The 15544-nt window shown below is 41.4% G+C and overlaps 1 protein-coding gene across 1 annotated transcript; it reads right to left on the reverse strand.

Annotated features, from left to right (window-relative positions):
- Positions 1-65: 65 nt before the first annotated feature.
- Positions 66-11925, reverse strand: rab10 (RAB10, member RAS oncogene family). The gene is made up of 6 exons (XM_020109065.2): positions 11054-11925; positions 5851-5911; positions 4198-4336; positions 2630-2719; positions 1438-1539; positions 66-1216 (listed from the first exon to the last, which is right to left on the reverse strand). The coding sequence occupies exons 1-6, from the start codon at positions 11178-11180 to the stop codon at positions 1130-1132; spliced, it is 606 nt and encodes a 201-aa protein (XP_019964624.1). The 5' UTR covers positions 11181-11925; the 3' UTR covers positions 66-1129.
- Positions 11926-15544: the final 3619 nt, after the last annotated feature.

Consider the following 15544-nt stretch of genomic DNA (forward strand, 5'->3'; position numbering starts at 1 on the left):
AACCTCGTTAGTTGGAAATCTGACACAAGCGGACACACGCGGTCACATGATTGAGGACAAACAAGTTAACTTAAACAAGCTTATTTTTAATGGATCTGCAAAATTGTTTGAATTTCCAAAGAGAACTTGTGTCCCTCCCTCCCACAGTTCCCCAGTGGCAAACGTTACACAACGTTACAGAAACGCTTCCAACCCAAAGAAATCTGCATGCAGGAAAAAAACAAAAACAAAAACCCAGATAAGGGGAAAAAACAAAAGTAAAATAAATCATACAGACAAAAATAAAACATCAATAAACAGGACATATACTGTATAATGCCGTTCTCTTGGCTGGAGGAGAAATTCAAACGTTTCCGCTTCGGTCCGGCGTCTCCGTGAACCGACAGAATATTAAACTGTAATTTCATTGGGTGGATGTGGCTCCGCCCACCACACAGCCCCGCCCCTGTCTTCCATATAAGGCACAGGACAAAATAAACCCCCACATACAAAAGGAGCTGGCCACGCCTCCGTCACTTGGTAACAAATTGTAAATGACCGAATATTGTTAAACAGAAACGTCACTGAATGTACAAAATGTTAATCCTACGTTTGTCTTTTTTTTTTTTTTTTTTTTGTATTTTTATTTCCTCTGACTGAAGGTGAGTGCTGCGGGTTACGAGGGTTTGGGGGGTGGGGTTAGGGGGTGGAGAGGTGAGGGGGTCCGACCAGGTGAGCTCAGGCAAAGGAAATATTAAAAACATGAGCTTGTCTTTCCACACTCTTTTTTCTTATTTTTTTTTTAAACAACCTTTAAAACAAAAGACAAGAAACGTGACTGGATTTCTCTTTTTATCAGAAATAAAAATGATCATCAGATGGAAAAACATGGAGGTGGGAGGAGGTGGTGGTGGTGGGGGGGTGGAGGATGAAGAGGAGGAGGTGGAAGGGTGGAGGGGTCAAACAAGTGAAGTGGTTTATTGTTTTATTCTGATAAAAGAGACAGAGTGTCAGTGTGCAAGAACAACTCATGAGACAGGTTAGAGGGCGAGAGAGTTAGAGTTAGCAGTTAGACAGAGAGAGAGAGAGTGTGTGAGTGTGTGTGTGTGTCTGTCTGTGTGCGTTAGTGTGCGTGAAACAGAGGAGTTGTTCAACTGCAGCACTTGCTCTTCCAGCCTGTGACTCCACCTCCGCTGCTGATGTCGACGTTTTCACTGTTGGGCTCTTTTACAGGCGTCTGACGAGGACGACACAAAAAACACGTTAGAATGAAACGTCACACAAGTCAAGTCGCTCTGAAACGATTCTGAGGCTTCGGCGATGTGTCGTCACTGTGATTATCATTTCCACTGAAGTTTGTCTGAAACCTTTTATAATATTAAGATTTCAGTTCTTCAGTTGAGGAACATTTTCCAGTTCAACTTATGGAATCTCCCAATCACTCCGCGGCTCGCTCACCTTTCTGAGGATGTCTTCTGCTAACGTGAGGAAAGCCTTCTCGATGTTGATGTTGGCCTTAGCACTCGTCTCAAAAAACCTAATGCCGTGCTCCCTCGCAATCTGTGGAGAGGAAACGAGATCGAGTTAGAGCGACGAGAAGGTCCGGTCCGAAAATAAAGTGTCTGATGTGGAGCAGAGATCAGGTGTCACTGGTGTTACCAACACACACACACACACACAGCAGTCTAGTCAGGTAGGTGTGTTTGTATGAGTAAGCAGACTTGTATCTGATGTTGCTAAATGTGCAGACTGACTAGTCACTGCTAGTTCACTTTGGTCTGAAACACTCTGCACACCGACACATGTTATCACTTGTTCTGGCTGAGTGGCTGTGTAACTGGGAGGTTACCCTGAAAGCTCTAATCCTGTTATAATTCCGATGTAGAGCCGCAGCGTCGCCACAGTCATGAAGCAGTAAATAAACAAACACTCTTTATCTGCGTCACAGCTGTGGACGAGATCCAGTGCGACCCTGCACTCGTCCCATTAAAGCTCTTCAGACATAAACTACGAAAACTGTCGGGAACAGGGGGATTAAATTTACTTTAACTGTATTTTACCCTGAGATAGTTTCACTACAGCAGCCAGTATTTTCAATGACATCATTGCTCGATCAACATAGTCGATCCCATGTTTGTCCTTTTTGCAGCTTTTTTAAAAGATATAAGTTTACAATGTTTGATTAGTTCACGTGGCTAATGTCCCAAGAAACATAAGCCTTCATGGCAAGTACAGACAAACAGTAGCTCAGGCTCTGTAGAGGTCCTGTGTGTACATGCAGATTTTAAAGGGTTAGGGTTAACCCTGTAATAACACATTCCACACTATGTTCATGTTATAATACTTAGTTTTTAATCTATTCTTCATGCTTTGTGTGTTTAAGTCTCCTAAGTCTCTCTCCTGCTGCTTCACACTGTGTTTTAAAACTTTTACTGCTGAATGAGTTCGTAGCAAACGCTGTAAATACAACCTCTCACTACATCCGTGGAATAAACCGCAGGACACGTAACGATCGTAAGGTTTCTGTACGTTCACGACTACGAATTGAATATGTGTCGACAAAAAGGGCAGCAACAAATGAGCCAATCAGGACGCGGGAGGTGTTATGACGAAGGGCTTCGTGTAGCTGCAGGGGGCTGCACCATCTCACCTGCTCCCCCTTGGCTTTTGGTACGACCCTCTTGTCCTCCATGTCACACTTGTTGCCTAGCAGCATCCTTTCAACATCCTCATTTGCATGCTGAAAAAAGATAAAGGAGAAAAAAAAACAAAGAGCAGATGATCAGACGACTTCAGCAACAGAAAATATCAGTGCTCATTATTTTCACACACCCAGTTTGTTTTGACTCATTCCCGTTTGGACCGGGTCCCAGGAAGTCGATCGGTCAAACTCATTTCAACACAACCAGGTGATAAAAGGTGGAATATTTACATATCAAGTCAAATACTGGCCAACAGGGGGCAGACACACTGTGTTTAAGACATTTGTAAACTGCATCAAACTGACTCTTTTTGTCATTAAATAATTCAAAGATAATCAAACATAATTTCTGACCAATTTTCAGATTTTTGATAAAACTTTTTGGTCCAATGAAAACAATTAAAATAAACTAGTATGGCATCAAATTATTATCCTAATTATGAAATCCTAAAAACATCAGAGTGAACAATTCTTTTCATGGTTTGCCATTGTTCAACGTGACATCTTCAAAAGTCACAGTGTAAAAGAAAAGTATAAGAACCACAGACTTCCAGTTTTTAAATCATGTAAGAGCAGCCGCAACTTTTCACATTTGAGAAGCTGAAATCAGGAAGTATTTGCCTTTTCATAATGATTGTCATCATAAATCCTGTCAACTGACTGACGACAAGGCTTTTTGGTAAAAGGTGTCAAAACTGAGAATTGCACCCACTTGAAATATAGTTCACAAGTGACATCGTGCTGTTTTAGAGCGTTACAGGACAAAAGGAGGTGGAGACCCACTGATTTAACACTGTTTTCATGGCACTTTCCACGAAGCAGAAATCCATGCAGCGTATTCCAGAGGGAACCACGAGCTTTCAAACACAGAGCCGCGGCATGAACAAGGTCGAGCTCAGAGTTCTCAGGAAATGCAATGTGCTTCCTTTTCCTCGACTTAAGTCAAAGCGAAGGTGAGAAAAATTACAGGAAAGCGACCCCCCCCCCCCCAATCGGCATTAACATATCCAGTGCTCTCTGTAAACGAATCTGTGGTTAGTAGATATAAAATCTTTCTGATTTACAGTTTGAGGTTTCTACAGAATCAACAGTCTACATAATGTGTTCAGTGTTAATGTAGGATATGATGAATCACCAGTGTCTGCAGAGCAATTGACTCTGTTCCAGTCACATCATCCTGCTGCTGCTGAAAGTTTTAAAATAAAACTCAAAGACTGAAACAGCGAATATGCCTTTGTCATTGTCTGGAGCTTCTGTAACTGAACCTATTACTACAGTGAACATTTCTACAAACAATAAATCAAGTCTGTTGCATATGGACACAGATTCCTCGCTGCACACATCAGGTGCTCGTTAACCAAGTTGCCTGCGTTCCCTCAACTTATTTATCACTTTGTCATGATGCCAAAGACAAAGGAAATCCGTTCATACACTTAACTCGCTGAAAGCCTCATAAAATGCTGTGACCACGTGACGCTGTGATCACGGAGCTGAGGGAAAACGTGGGTCATCTTTACCTCATCAATGTTGCGCAGCCATTTGCTGATGTTTTCAAAGCTCTTGGCGTTGGTGATGTCGTAGACAAGCATAATGCCCATGGCTCCTCTGTAGTAGGAGGTGGTGATGGTGTGGAACCTTTCCTGGCCGGCTGTGTCCCTAAACAAACACACGACACAGACGTTTCTTACATTTGTATTCATTGCATCTCGTCCCCAAGACGGTAAATGGTTTAAGATCTTCACTGCACCACACATCAAACTGAACCTTATTGAGATTTTGTTTGAAATGTTAGAATAAAAGAGATTACTCAGCATCTGCTTTACTTCACTCAAGTGAGATGATCTAACTTCATTATTTATGTCACAGACCTTGTGTAGCAGACATGCATTAACAATGGCTGCAACTAACTTTCCTCATTTCTCAATACGCTGATTACGTTCTAAAATATATTCAGTTTAGAATGATGAACAACATAAAGCTGGACTTCAAATCAATATCACCATAAATTTCAAGACTTTTACCTCGAGTACAATTTTTTTTTCTCCATGTCTCAAAATACATGTCTCATAAACTCTAGAGTGAATCAATCATCGGTGTTTACTGTTAAAGTGTTCAGTGATTGCAGATGAGCGGGGGACATGTGGCAGGGTAATACAGCACCGAACAAGATGCCAGGGCCCTGCTGCAACATGAACGTGGCGGAAACCCGACAACAACAACAACAACAACAACAACAACAACTTACTCCTTTCAAATGCCTAATATGATCTTTGATTTCTTAAGGAAAGAACTGGTGGTAGAGAAAAACAGACAGGGACAGAAGGCGAGGGGATTCAACATGTAGTCAGACTCAAGAAGATAAAATGTTTTCTTGTTTTGGTACCTGAGCGACTCTATAAGCAAAGTTACTTTTCTATTGTGTGAATTCATAGAACCATGGGTGTGGCTGTGCAGGTGCCTCAGTTCTAGATAACATTGAATGATTAAACTTTAAATGAAAAGACTTTTGTCTGCTGTTGAGGATATGTCACTGTATCATAAAAATTTCAGGGTATCATATAACAGTTTTGTGCAGCAACATTGTAATGGTGATAAACTGTGATGGCACCTGAATCCTCATAAACCGACATTACAACAACTATGAAGAAAGAGATAGCGAGTGAAAGAAAGAGAAAGAGAAAGAGAGAGAGAGAGAGAAAGAAAGAGAAAGAAAGAAAAGGAAAGAGAAAGAGCGACTGTTCACTCATTAAAATAGTTACGGATGAATTTTCTGTCAACATATTAATGAACTAATCGTTGCCATTAGTTACAGCCCAATTGAGAAAGTTATTAAATACCTGTTTACCTGAGTTAAATGTAAATAAGATGAAGTATGGCATTTTATGTCTTTGCAAACAAAACATTACAAATTAAGTAATTTCAGCTGATGAATATAGGGTGTTGTGTAGTAACATGGTGAACCTAGTGCAGACCTCCTGACGGGCCGATGACCATTTCCTGTTCTGAAATATTTCTGGGCTTGAGGGAGGTTTGTCAAACAGATGTTCCACTATGATGTAACAAAGTTAGTTTGTGCATTTGTCAGCCCTGTACAGGTTGAAGTACACACAGAACAACGACACGTGAACACAAACAAAGAGAAGACATCTCACAACAACACACTGACTCACCAGATCTGTAGTTTGATCTTCTTTCCTTGTAATTCAACAGTTTTGATCTTGAAGTCTATTCCTGTGAAACAAAATACAGACATTAGTGTACACAGCAAACAGAAAGAGGCAGGCACTTTTGGCATGACAGGCAGCAATGGTGGGAAAAGGATGAATGGATAAATAGCAGCTTACAAAGCTTACAGACTTCATCGCTGATGTCAGGAGAAACAGAGATAGTGACAGAGAAAATGGAAACATCAACAATGACGAATGAGAAACAACCCAAGAAAGATTTTAAGCAAGAGAGTAAAATGGAAAGTGTGTGGCAGCTGTTTCCATCAGGGAGACAATAACATGACCTCTTTCTCTTCCCGATTCTGCCATGTCATGCCCAGACCTTGAACCCATAAGCAGAGGGTTGTGGGATCAGCAGCTGGTTAACAATGAGCGCGTGAACACACGTGCACAGAACCAGGTAACACAGCGAAATCAGGTTGAGGCAGGAAAACAGAGAAAATGATCTGATGCGCTACAATAACCTCGTCCCTGTAAAAACCTGAGCTGGTTGGATTACAGATGTTGTTGTGAGATGCTGAAGAGTTATTGGTGCAGTGAAGGGACACTTTACTTTCTGTGGCAGGAGAGCAGACAGCTGTGGATGTTTTTGAGTTTTACAAATAACAAACTGTTCAGCAATGGAAACTCATTTTTCAGTTTCTGTTCCGTACTTTGGATGTAATTATTTTGGATGTGTCCTGATGTTTCCCATCATCGAGACGTTTTTTTCTTGGACTCTTCTCTCTTATGTTTAATCCTCGTTATGTCCATAGAAAAATATGTTTTTTAAATCCTATGACTTCAAATATAAATTTCTAAAGTGCTAAAGCAGACAAGTAATCCATGATCTTGAAACTATTTGAGTTGAGTCATGACTGTGAAGGACTGAAGGAGGTGGTGACTCATCACCATTTTCACTTTTGGCCATCGAGTAGTGTTTTCCTCTTAAACACTGAGATGTCAGTTCTGCTTTGGTCAGAAATCGTGGTTAGCTAAAAAAGACCAAGAAACAGCTGTGCTCTAGGTGGGGCAGGGCCACAGAATAATGAAGGAACTGACTGCCAAAGTATGACTCACTATATATTATTCACACCCCAGAGAGAGGGAGGGAGGAAAGAAAGATAGAGGTTGATAGAAAGAAAAACAGACAAGGGGAAGGAGATGGATGTTTTAGAAAAGGAACTACAGTTATGTTTGCCTACATTGATTTTAGCCACTAAAACACTTTTGTGTTTCAGCTTTTGTTGCATCAACTACTAAAAAAGTTCAGGCACTCAAACTCTGGCCCAGCACATATCACATAACATCAGTGTCGTTCCTAGTGAGGAGTAAAAAAAACACTGTCGAGCTTTTCTCCTGGTGAGGTGCACTGGCTAGTTGTCAAGAAAATACAGGCCTTGTGCAATTACGCAACATTGATCCAATCGGTGGAAAAGTGGGAATGCTCCACCAGAAGAGAGCGACGCTTTCTATCACAGTCAAAAACTAAACGGGAAGTCCTGAACACAGAGTACACGGTTTATGAGCGGTTTTCTTTTCATCCGAGAGGAACCATTCCTTCCACGAGTTTGAATTCCACAGAATCTGCCAGTTTCCATGCAAAATTCACGACGTGTTGTTGACAGGGGTTTCAGACTGCAACATTATGCATGTTCAGCACTCTTGATATGCATAACCTATAATGTAAACCAAGGGGGGGGTCAGAGAAAAGGACACTCAGAGGATTGCAAATGAGGATGAGTGACTGATGAGAGGGGGGGGGGGGGGGGGGGGGTTTCCAGCAGGGGTATTTTGAGAAGCAGCTGTGCCTCCAGTCACACTGTGTCTCCAAAGGTGTGAGGACTGTGTCAGAGGAAGAGGCCACTTCTGTTTCACGTGTCCAGGTTCTGCTATTTCTCCCCAATGTTTGTTTCCACTCACACCCTGTGATTTTAGATATGAATCAAAATCTGAAGCTGATTCGTTTCCAGGGCCTGTCCTAAAATTCACATCTTGCAAATATCCATGTACAGTCTGGTCCATAATGTACAGACAGAGACGGGGAAGAAAAGTTTTGCATTCCCTGCTGCAGCCACTTGGAACCGTCCCCAAAAGTATTATATATTGAGGAATTTAATATCTCTGGCCAAAGTGGAGACGGTTGCAAATGTTATAAAAAAACTATTCCATTGCTCATTTGTATTCTGCTGTTACGTCCGAGTCTCTGTTGTGAAATATGTTTCCATCCTTGTGAAACTTGTGTTGTAAAATAAATAAACTTTGGTACGTTTTCTATACTAATTTGTTGCATTTACTAATAATACAGTGCTCCAGTACAGTGACACGAAACCCCTAATCATAAAACATCACTGATTCCAACCAGAATAAGTTACCACGAGGCGGAGGGAAAACCTACAGGGTTCAACTTTCCTAGCAGGGAGTATATCCACAAGGCACAGTCCAACATTACCAGTGGCCCAGAGCCAGGAAAAGTTTATGCAGGTACAGTTGATTGACCAGTCACTGGTCCGTCCAGGCCTGTGACTGGTCAATGGAGTCTTAATGGTGCATTCACACCCAACGCAACGCCCTGTTTATTTGTCTGGACGACTGTAGTGTCCAGTGCTACCTGAGGCTGAGCAGTGACCGGTTTGATCACGCCAGGACTGGGTGCGGTGAGTTTCATTCTCAGCGCTGATTGGATGAGACATTGCATGAAGCAAATTTGGCACCAGGTTCTTTTTTATTTCAATATGAAAATACTGACACGATCAGACACTTGTCCCCTCATGGCCATGTTGTTACCTGTCTTTTAATAATCTGCCATGAGATTTGTTTTCAGCAATAAAACATCTAATGGTAGTTCTGTACTCTATGTTTGTGTGACTTTTTTCTTTTTATTCTACTCATTAATGTCTTAAGAGTGTAAACGAGTGGTTGTTACTACACGTGCTGCAATAAAAGGCCCTTGTAATCATTCAATTATGAAACTTCTGACTGGTGAAAGTTTACAAGGGGCCAGTAAAACTCTGATCTATTGTCCAAGTAGGCCAGTAGGGAAAATGTTATATAGGGTACTTAAACAAGACTTTATTTTCAGAATAATTCCACAAAATTGCCTTGACAATGATAAAGACAATTGCACAAACTGAGTTGGATTAAATCCTGCATATCCTTAACTATTTGCAGCTCAACATACCACACGCTTCTTTGATTTGAGTACAGATGTAGATCGGAGACATGGTGAGAGACAAAGCCAGAGAAAAGGTCAGAGACAAGGTGAGAGACATGACTGGACAACAACTATGTTGTATATATATTTTTTTTTTAAACAGGACAACTCCTGAAGGGAACCAGAGAAAGAGGGAGGTAAGTTGGTTTGCAATTGCCACTTATCTTGCCACCTTTTAGGACAATCTAGGGTTTTATACAAATTGAATGAGCACTTCCTAATCTTCATGACAGCAATGACTAACTGTGCCAATGTCTACCTGAGATTTTGGATGAAAGCCTATGACTATGTTTTGAGTGTAGTCCTGGGCTGATGACAAGACAAAGAAAAGCCACAACAGTGGAAAAACCATACACAAATACATACCTACATGTGACAGCAAGCTTTGCAACACTGCAGTTCGTGGCTGTACCTCCACAAATCTAATCTAGCTTGGATGCCATCGGGAACACTGTTGCCCATTATGGTTGTGTGTTGTTGGGCATACAGTCAGGAGGAGTCGTCTGTCAACACCTAGGCTACGAAACACCAGGGCTTGACAGTAAAGCTCCATCAAGAGATCAAGGATCTAATGCCGGTTCATGGCAAACAGTCGGCTTAATTTGGTTCAGGAACACACATCTAATGTTACGTTATTACTCAGCGCTGATCTTAAGCAACAGCAGTAAATGGAGCCTTCACTCCGGCTGCACAGGGATTTGACATAGCTTGACACTTGACTCATGTGAGCGTGATGATGGACGCATGCGCAGAGGACAGAGAAGGAAAAAAAGCTGATGATGCCACCATGATGAATTGTTTATGGTTCTCGTCTGAGGAGACATGGAAAGTTCCTAGTATATTTACCTGAGTACTTTAAATATAAATCACAGATAGTTTCTGTAATGTTCAATATAACTTCCTTCCACTTTTGAACTGATGCATTTCAGAGGGGATTTCTAACTGCTTACTCCACTGCAATTATCTGACAGACGCACTTAATGGAGACATGTCAGAGTCTCCAGATACAAAACATTATTCAGTTATGATAATTTAACAAAAAACTGAATCTCAATCCAACTTGTCATAGCCTGAGGTGACATGTAAAAATGTGTTTGCCTGCGTCTCAGATTAAAATCTATATGAATATGAATGAAGAACAGCTGCTAATGATGACATTTGAACAGTTTAAACAGGAAAAGTTTGACATTTGAGCAGGAGAAGTGACTAACATTATGAATATGTGAGCAAAATAGTTGCTGACTAATTCTTCCAAGTCGATTAATCAACAAGTCAAGGCAGCTCTGAAGAAATCTTCATAAGTGATCTACATTAGACACATAAAGGACGAGACAGTCGTTATAAAACATTTACTCACATATAATTGTTAATTTGCTGCTTATAACTACGTTTAACTACGAACTGTTGTGGAGGAAGGAGAATATATATCTTACACTTATATAACTATTAGCTTTGAGGTGTATTTAATGACACACGTGTGATTATATAGGTTTTATAAAGGTTAATACTAACATGACTGTTATAAGTGCTGGTGTTAACCCCAGCACGGCCCTGCATAGCTGCTAGCCTAGTTAGCTTCCTAGCTACTGGGTCAACTGAGATGACAGCGACTCCCGTGGTTCCGAAACTGGTTCTGTTAGACATTCCCGCAAACTAAACCCACGACAACCCGCAGGTGTTGTTATCGAAGTCACAACGTATTTGAAAAAGAAAGTGGGGTGGCGGGGGGGGCAACTGGGATTCGGCCAAGAGCTCGTAAAACCGCAGCTAGCTTCCAAGCTAACCTGTGCAGGCCTGGAGAGGCGCTGCACGCTGCTAGCACGGCGGCTAGCCACACTCGTCCTGCCTGCCACCTTCCAGCTGAAGGGTGCGAGCCCCCCGAGCTGTGGAACTGGGGCGGGGGACAAATCAGACACAACTGGACACCCGACACCCGCCCTGGTCCCGTCTTACCTATGGTGGAGATGAAGGTTGTGTTGAAGGCGTCGTCGGAGAAGCGGAACAGCACGCAGGTCTTCCCCACGCCAGAGTCTCCGATCAGGAGCAGCTTGAACAGCAAGTCGTACGTCTTCTTCGCCATTGAGAAGCAGCGTGTGTTCACCCAGGTAGATACCACACAAAAAAAACAAAAACAAAAAAACCCCCAACAAAACAGAAAATGGCAACCTAACACGCCCGTGTGGAGTCTAACGCCAGCTCCTTCTCTCCAAAGCGACCGGCCGCCCCGCTCCTCTGGACCGATAACACCGAACAATCTGGGATTTGTTGATTAGCTCGGCGAGCTAGTTGGCTAATACACCAGCAAAGAAATACCGTGTCCGAGATGTTCGAGTCCCCGAGGCCGGATTGTTGCCCCCTTCTTATAGCATGAGAACAGAAAGCAAAAAAAAAAACCCAGCACTCCTCCCGTGTGATTCCTCTTTTCCACTCTTTCTTTGCTCCCACACAGTCGGGACAAAATGGCTCCTCTCTCTCTCTCACTCGCTCGCGCTGTCTCTCTACCCTCTTTCTTCAAACTAACGGCGAGCTAATTCAAATTCTCGGCACACTCCGTCATTCCAGCCGCCGCAGGCTCGACCGTGGGGGGGGCGGGGGGCGCTTCAGATTCTCGCCGGGGAAAAGTTTTCTCTGTTTCGCCGCCGGTGCGAAACGATCTCGGCCTTTTTTCTTTCCCTTTTTTCACTTCCTCCGGAGAGATGAGGCCCGACACACTGAGACGACCGCCGCCGCCTTCGAATGGAGCCACCGCGGCGACACCCTGCAACCACAGCCGCGCCTCTCTCCCCGCCCCTTCTGTCAAACTCCACTCCTCCGATTGGTGAACGCTGCCATCCATCACTCGTCCGCCCCGATGTGATTGGCTCCCGATGGTTTAAAAAAAAAAAAGGGTAGGCGTGTCTTATATTGACAGAAATGCGACTGAGTGCGCAGCGCTGACATTTGGGCTCAAATCTGAAATTCTTCAAAACATGTCATAAATTTACTTTATTAAATTTTATCTTTATCATATTTTTGAATGTTTCGTCATTTTGGGGAAAACGCGGTGATTAGGTTTTCTTGAAAAAAAATTAAAAAAGAATAATAATAATAATAAAATTTGATATCGTTTTTGGCAAATATAGCAATAAAACACCCTGTTTTATATATATTTTTTTTCATGAAAGACGTTGAACAATATGTAAACGTAATGTCCAAATCATCCAACGAAAAGGCTGTTAAAACTTTAAAACATCTTAAATTCCACAGGATATTTATATGATTTATATTGTACAACGCCCCAGGCTTGTATATATGTTTGTATGATACTGTTTGTTATCGTATGCAACCCCGTGTGCACTTGTTCCTTGTTCTGTGGCTCTTTTAAAATAGAAAATAAATGTGTGGTTTGATCCAACATGGCGGCCAGTTTCATGCGGATCTCTTGCAGCCGGGGCGTGTGATGCGGTGACTGTCCCAGCTGTGACTCAGGCAAAGTGATGTCATATAAAAAAAAAAGTACTTCTGTGCTTGCAACGGGCGTTTCCCACATCCTCCACTTCATGAAGTGCACACACATGTATCCTGTCTTTTTAGTGAGAGAGAGCGAGAGAATGCATCAGTGTGTGTGTGTGTGTGTTTGTGTGTGTGTTTGTGTGTGTGTGTGTATGTGTGTGTGTGTGTGTGTTACTCTCTCCCTCTTCCGCCTGTCAGAGTAGTTGGACTCTCAGACACTCCCTAGGAATGCTGAGCATGCTCTGCTTCTTCTGCACTGCCAAGTACAGACTTGAAACAAACCAAAGGAAGAAACACTATAGAAAGTAAGACAGAGAGAAAGTCATGAAAAAGCTGAGGGGAGGATTAATGAACATTAATAAATCAGAGTAGTGGAATAAAATACTTGACCTTTTGCACCAGGTTGAACGAAAAACTCCCCCGTGACCCTTGACCTCCACAAATCCCAGATTTATCACATCATTTATTGCACAAATGAAATTCTATCATTACTGAAAGTTACTCCTCAATTCGTTTGTCATCACTTTCCCTTCATCTCTATCAGACTTTTTCTTATGTATGAATACTTTAATCATTGACACACTTGTCTGAAATGTAATAAATATATAAAGTTTGTATACCATGTGTACACATAGAGTTAAAGGGAGGGCAAACAAGAGGCAGACATCTACAACAGATGGTTAAGAGGCAGAGTTAGTTAAACGAAGCTAACTTAATGTCAAAGTGCAGGTTACATTTTATTTGAGGTCGTGTTCTAGTCGTGAGGCCTCTTCCTCAGTTATAAGAATCTTTGTTACACTAGAGAATCATGTCTTAATGCAGAAATCTTCCCACATTCCTGAATTTGGCTGCATGGGGCCCCAGGGTTCGTCTCACACGCTCACAAACAGCCAGCGACTCAAATTTCTGCACCGTTCTGGCAGTGACAGTTAAAAAGACTTTTAAGAGAAACCCTCTGCTGACACACGTACCTGCTCGACAAGTTAACCACATGACCTTTGGGGTTTTATCTGATATTTTTGGGGGCATTTTCTTTGCTTGAAACAACAACAGATGGTTCAGAGGTGACAGGAAGTAAAGGACCAGAGGGAGGGGGGATAACTCAGCAACAGTATGGTATGCATGTTGATCACGAGGCCACCAGGAAGCACCAACCTAATGTTTAACCTGAAAATTATACTTTCCCCAACAGCTCAACATATTTTTATTCTTTAGCTGAAACAGGAAGTCATTCAAATAACTTCTGAGCAGAAATGATTTCAGCTTCTTAATTTGGAGGATTATTTACATTGTTGTTTAAATGATTGATTTAGATTTAAGGTGATTAAGGTTTTAAATTGAAGGTGGCTATAAAAAAAATAAGTAAATCATTTTAATGACATTGTCTTATGCATTAAAAGTGTATAATGGTCATCTTTCAAACATCAAACATTATATAGTTCAAATAATACACAGAATAACCAAGGAAATGATCTGCACATAATGATAATGAAAATAATTAATTGTCCACATAAAAGAACATTGGGTCTCAGCTAAAATAAAAAATTTCAATAATTCAAAATAATTAAATTAATATAAAAACTAATTTCTATTTCCCTTCTCTTGAACACAAGAAAGTTAAATACCTGATATCCTAAATTAGATTACTATCCTACTGCAACTTTCTTTTCTTCAGCTGTTTAGCTTTTTATTTCATATGAGTCATTCATTTTGTTTTGACTGTTGGATATTCCTGACATCCTATTTTAGCTCTCAGGCTCGCACACATTTGAAAGGTTCGCTTTGTGACTGTAACTTTCCTGAGAATGAGCCATTCAAGGTGACCACAGGAGAATCTGAGCTAAGGGGATTTCTAAGATAATTTTCTGGCTCCTCTCCAAGAAACATCAACACACACACTGCATGAGCCAACAATGACTAAATGCACTAAAGGTGAAGCAGTGTGTGTCTGCAGCTCTAGGAACTATGTCATTTGTTAAATTCCCAGTGTGGCTGTGTCTTCCCCCTTTGTGTCCACGAGGCCTCTGCACCAGCACTGATCCATCAATTAACACTGAGGGTTTAAAATGGGAAGTCATAGTTATATGGAAATATATTCGCTGTTCGAATCACCACCTCTCCTCCCACAGTGGAACCTCCGTCATTACAGCCGGAACCAGTTTCCTCTGCTCTTCTCTTCAATCTCCTCAACTCCTGTGGTGACATCCAGCTGCAGGTCAGGGGTGTGTTCCATAGTTATTCCGCCAGGTGGCGCTGTTGTGTCGTTAATTGAATGAGAGTAAGAGCTAAATAAGTCGTGCAATTATTCTTTTTGCATTGTCCTCAATCTGTGCTGGTTTGGGGAGCACAGTTAAGATGTGATGCGAAACCATCTTGGATTTCTTACTGATGAAAATGCTTTGTACTCAAATCAAATCTCTGACATATATTCAGGACAAGTATCTTATTAAGTGGATGTAAATTGCCTTTTAATATTTCTTTAATTGTTTTAATTGTTTTGTAATTATCACTGATTGACCAGGACATAGTTTTTCTTCCCTTCCTCCAGCAGCAACTCTTTGTAGAGAAATGAAACTGAAGACAAATCCAGATCCAATATGATAAGTATAACTCAAACAGAGCAACGAGAAATAAATCAAACAGAAAACAAATTAGAATCAGACTAACACAATGTTCCTAAAGAGAGAAAGTCACAGTAAGATCAGCTGATTTTAAAAATATGTTTTTATTATTTATCTGAAATCAGAGCTTCTGTGCTCCACAGTTTTCTATTTTAAGGCTGACACACCCTGGGCAGGTTTCTTCTCCATTTTTGTTTAGTGTGAAAAAGTGTTTAAAAATGATGCTATAAAATATCAGAGACATATTTCTTGAAAGTTCATTTTTAAAGCCTCACAGCTTTTATGTCCAGAATATCTAAACTAACTCTTGTCTCTGAATAATTAGCAGAAT

This window comes from Paralichthys olivaceus, chromosome 19 (genome assembly GCF_024713975.1).
Source record: "Paralichthys olivaceus isolate ysfri-2021 chromosome 19, ASM2471397v2, whole genome shotgun sequence".
Classification (NCBI taxonomy): Eukaryota; Metazoa; Chordata; class Actinopteri; order Pleuronectiformes; family Paralichthyidae; genus Paralichthys; species Paralichthys olivaceus.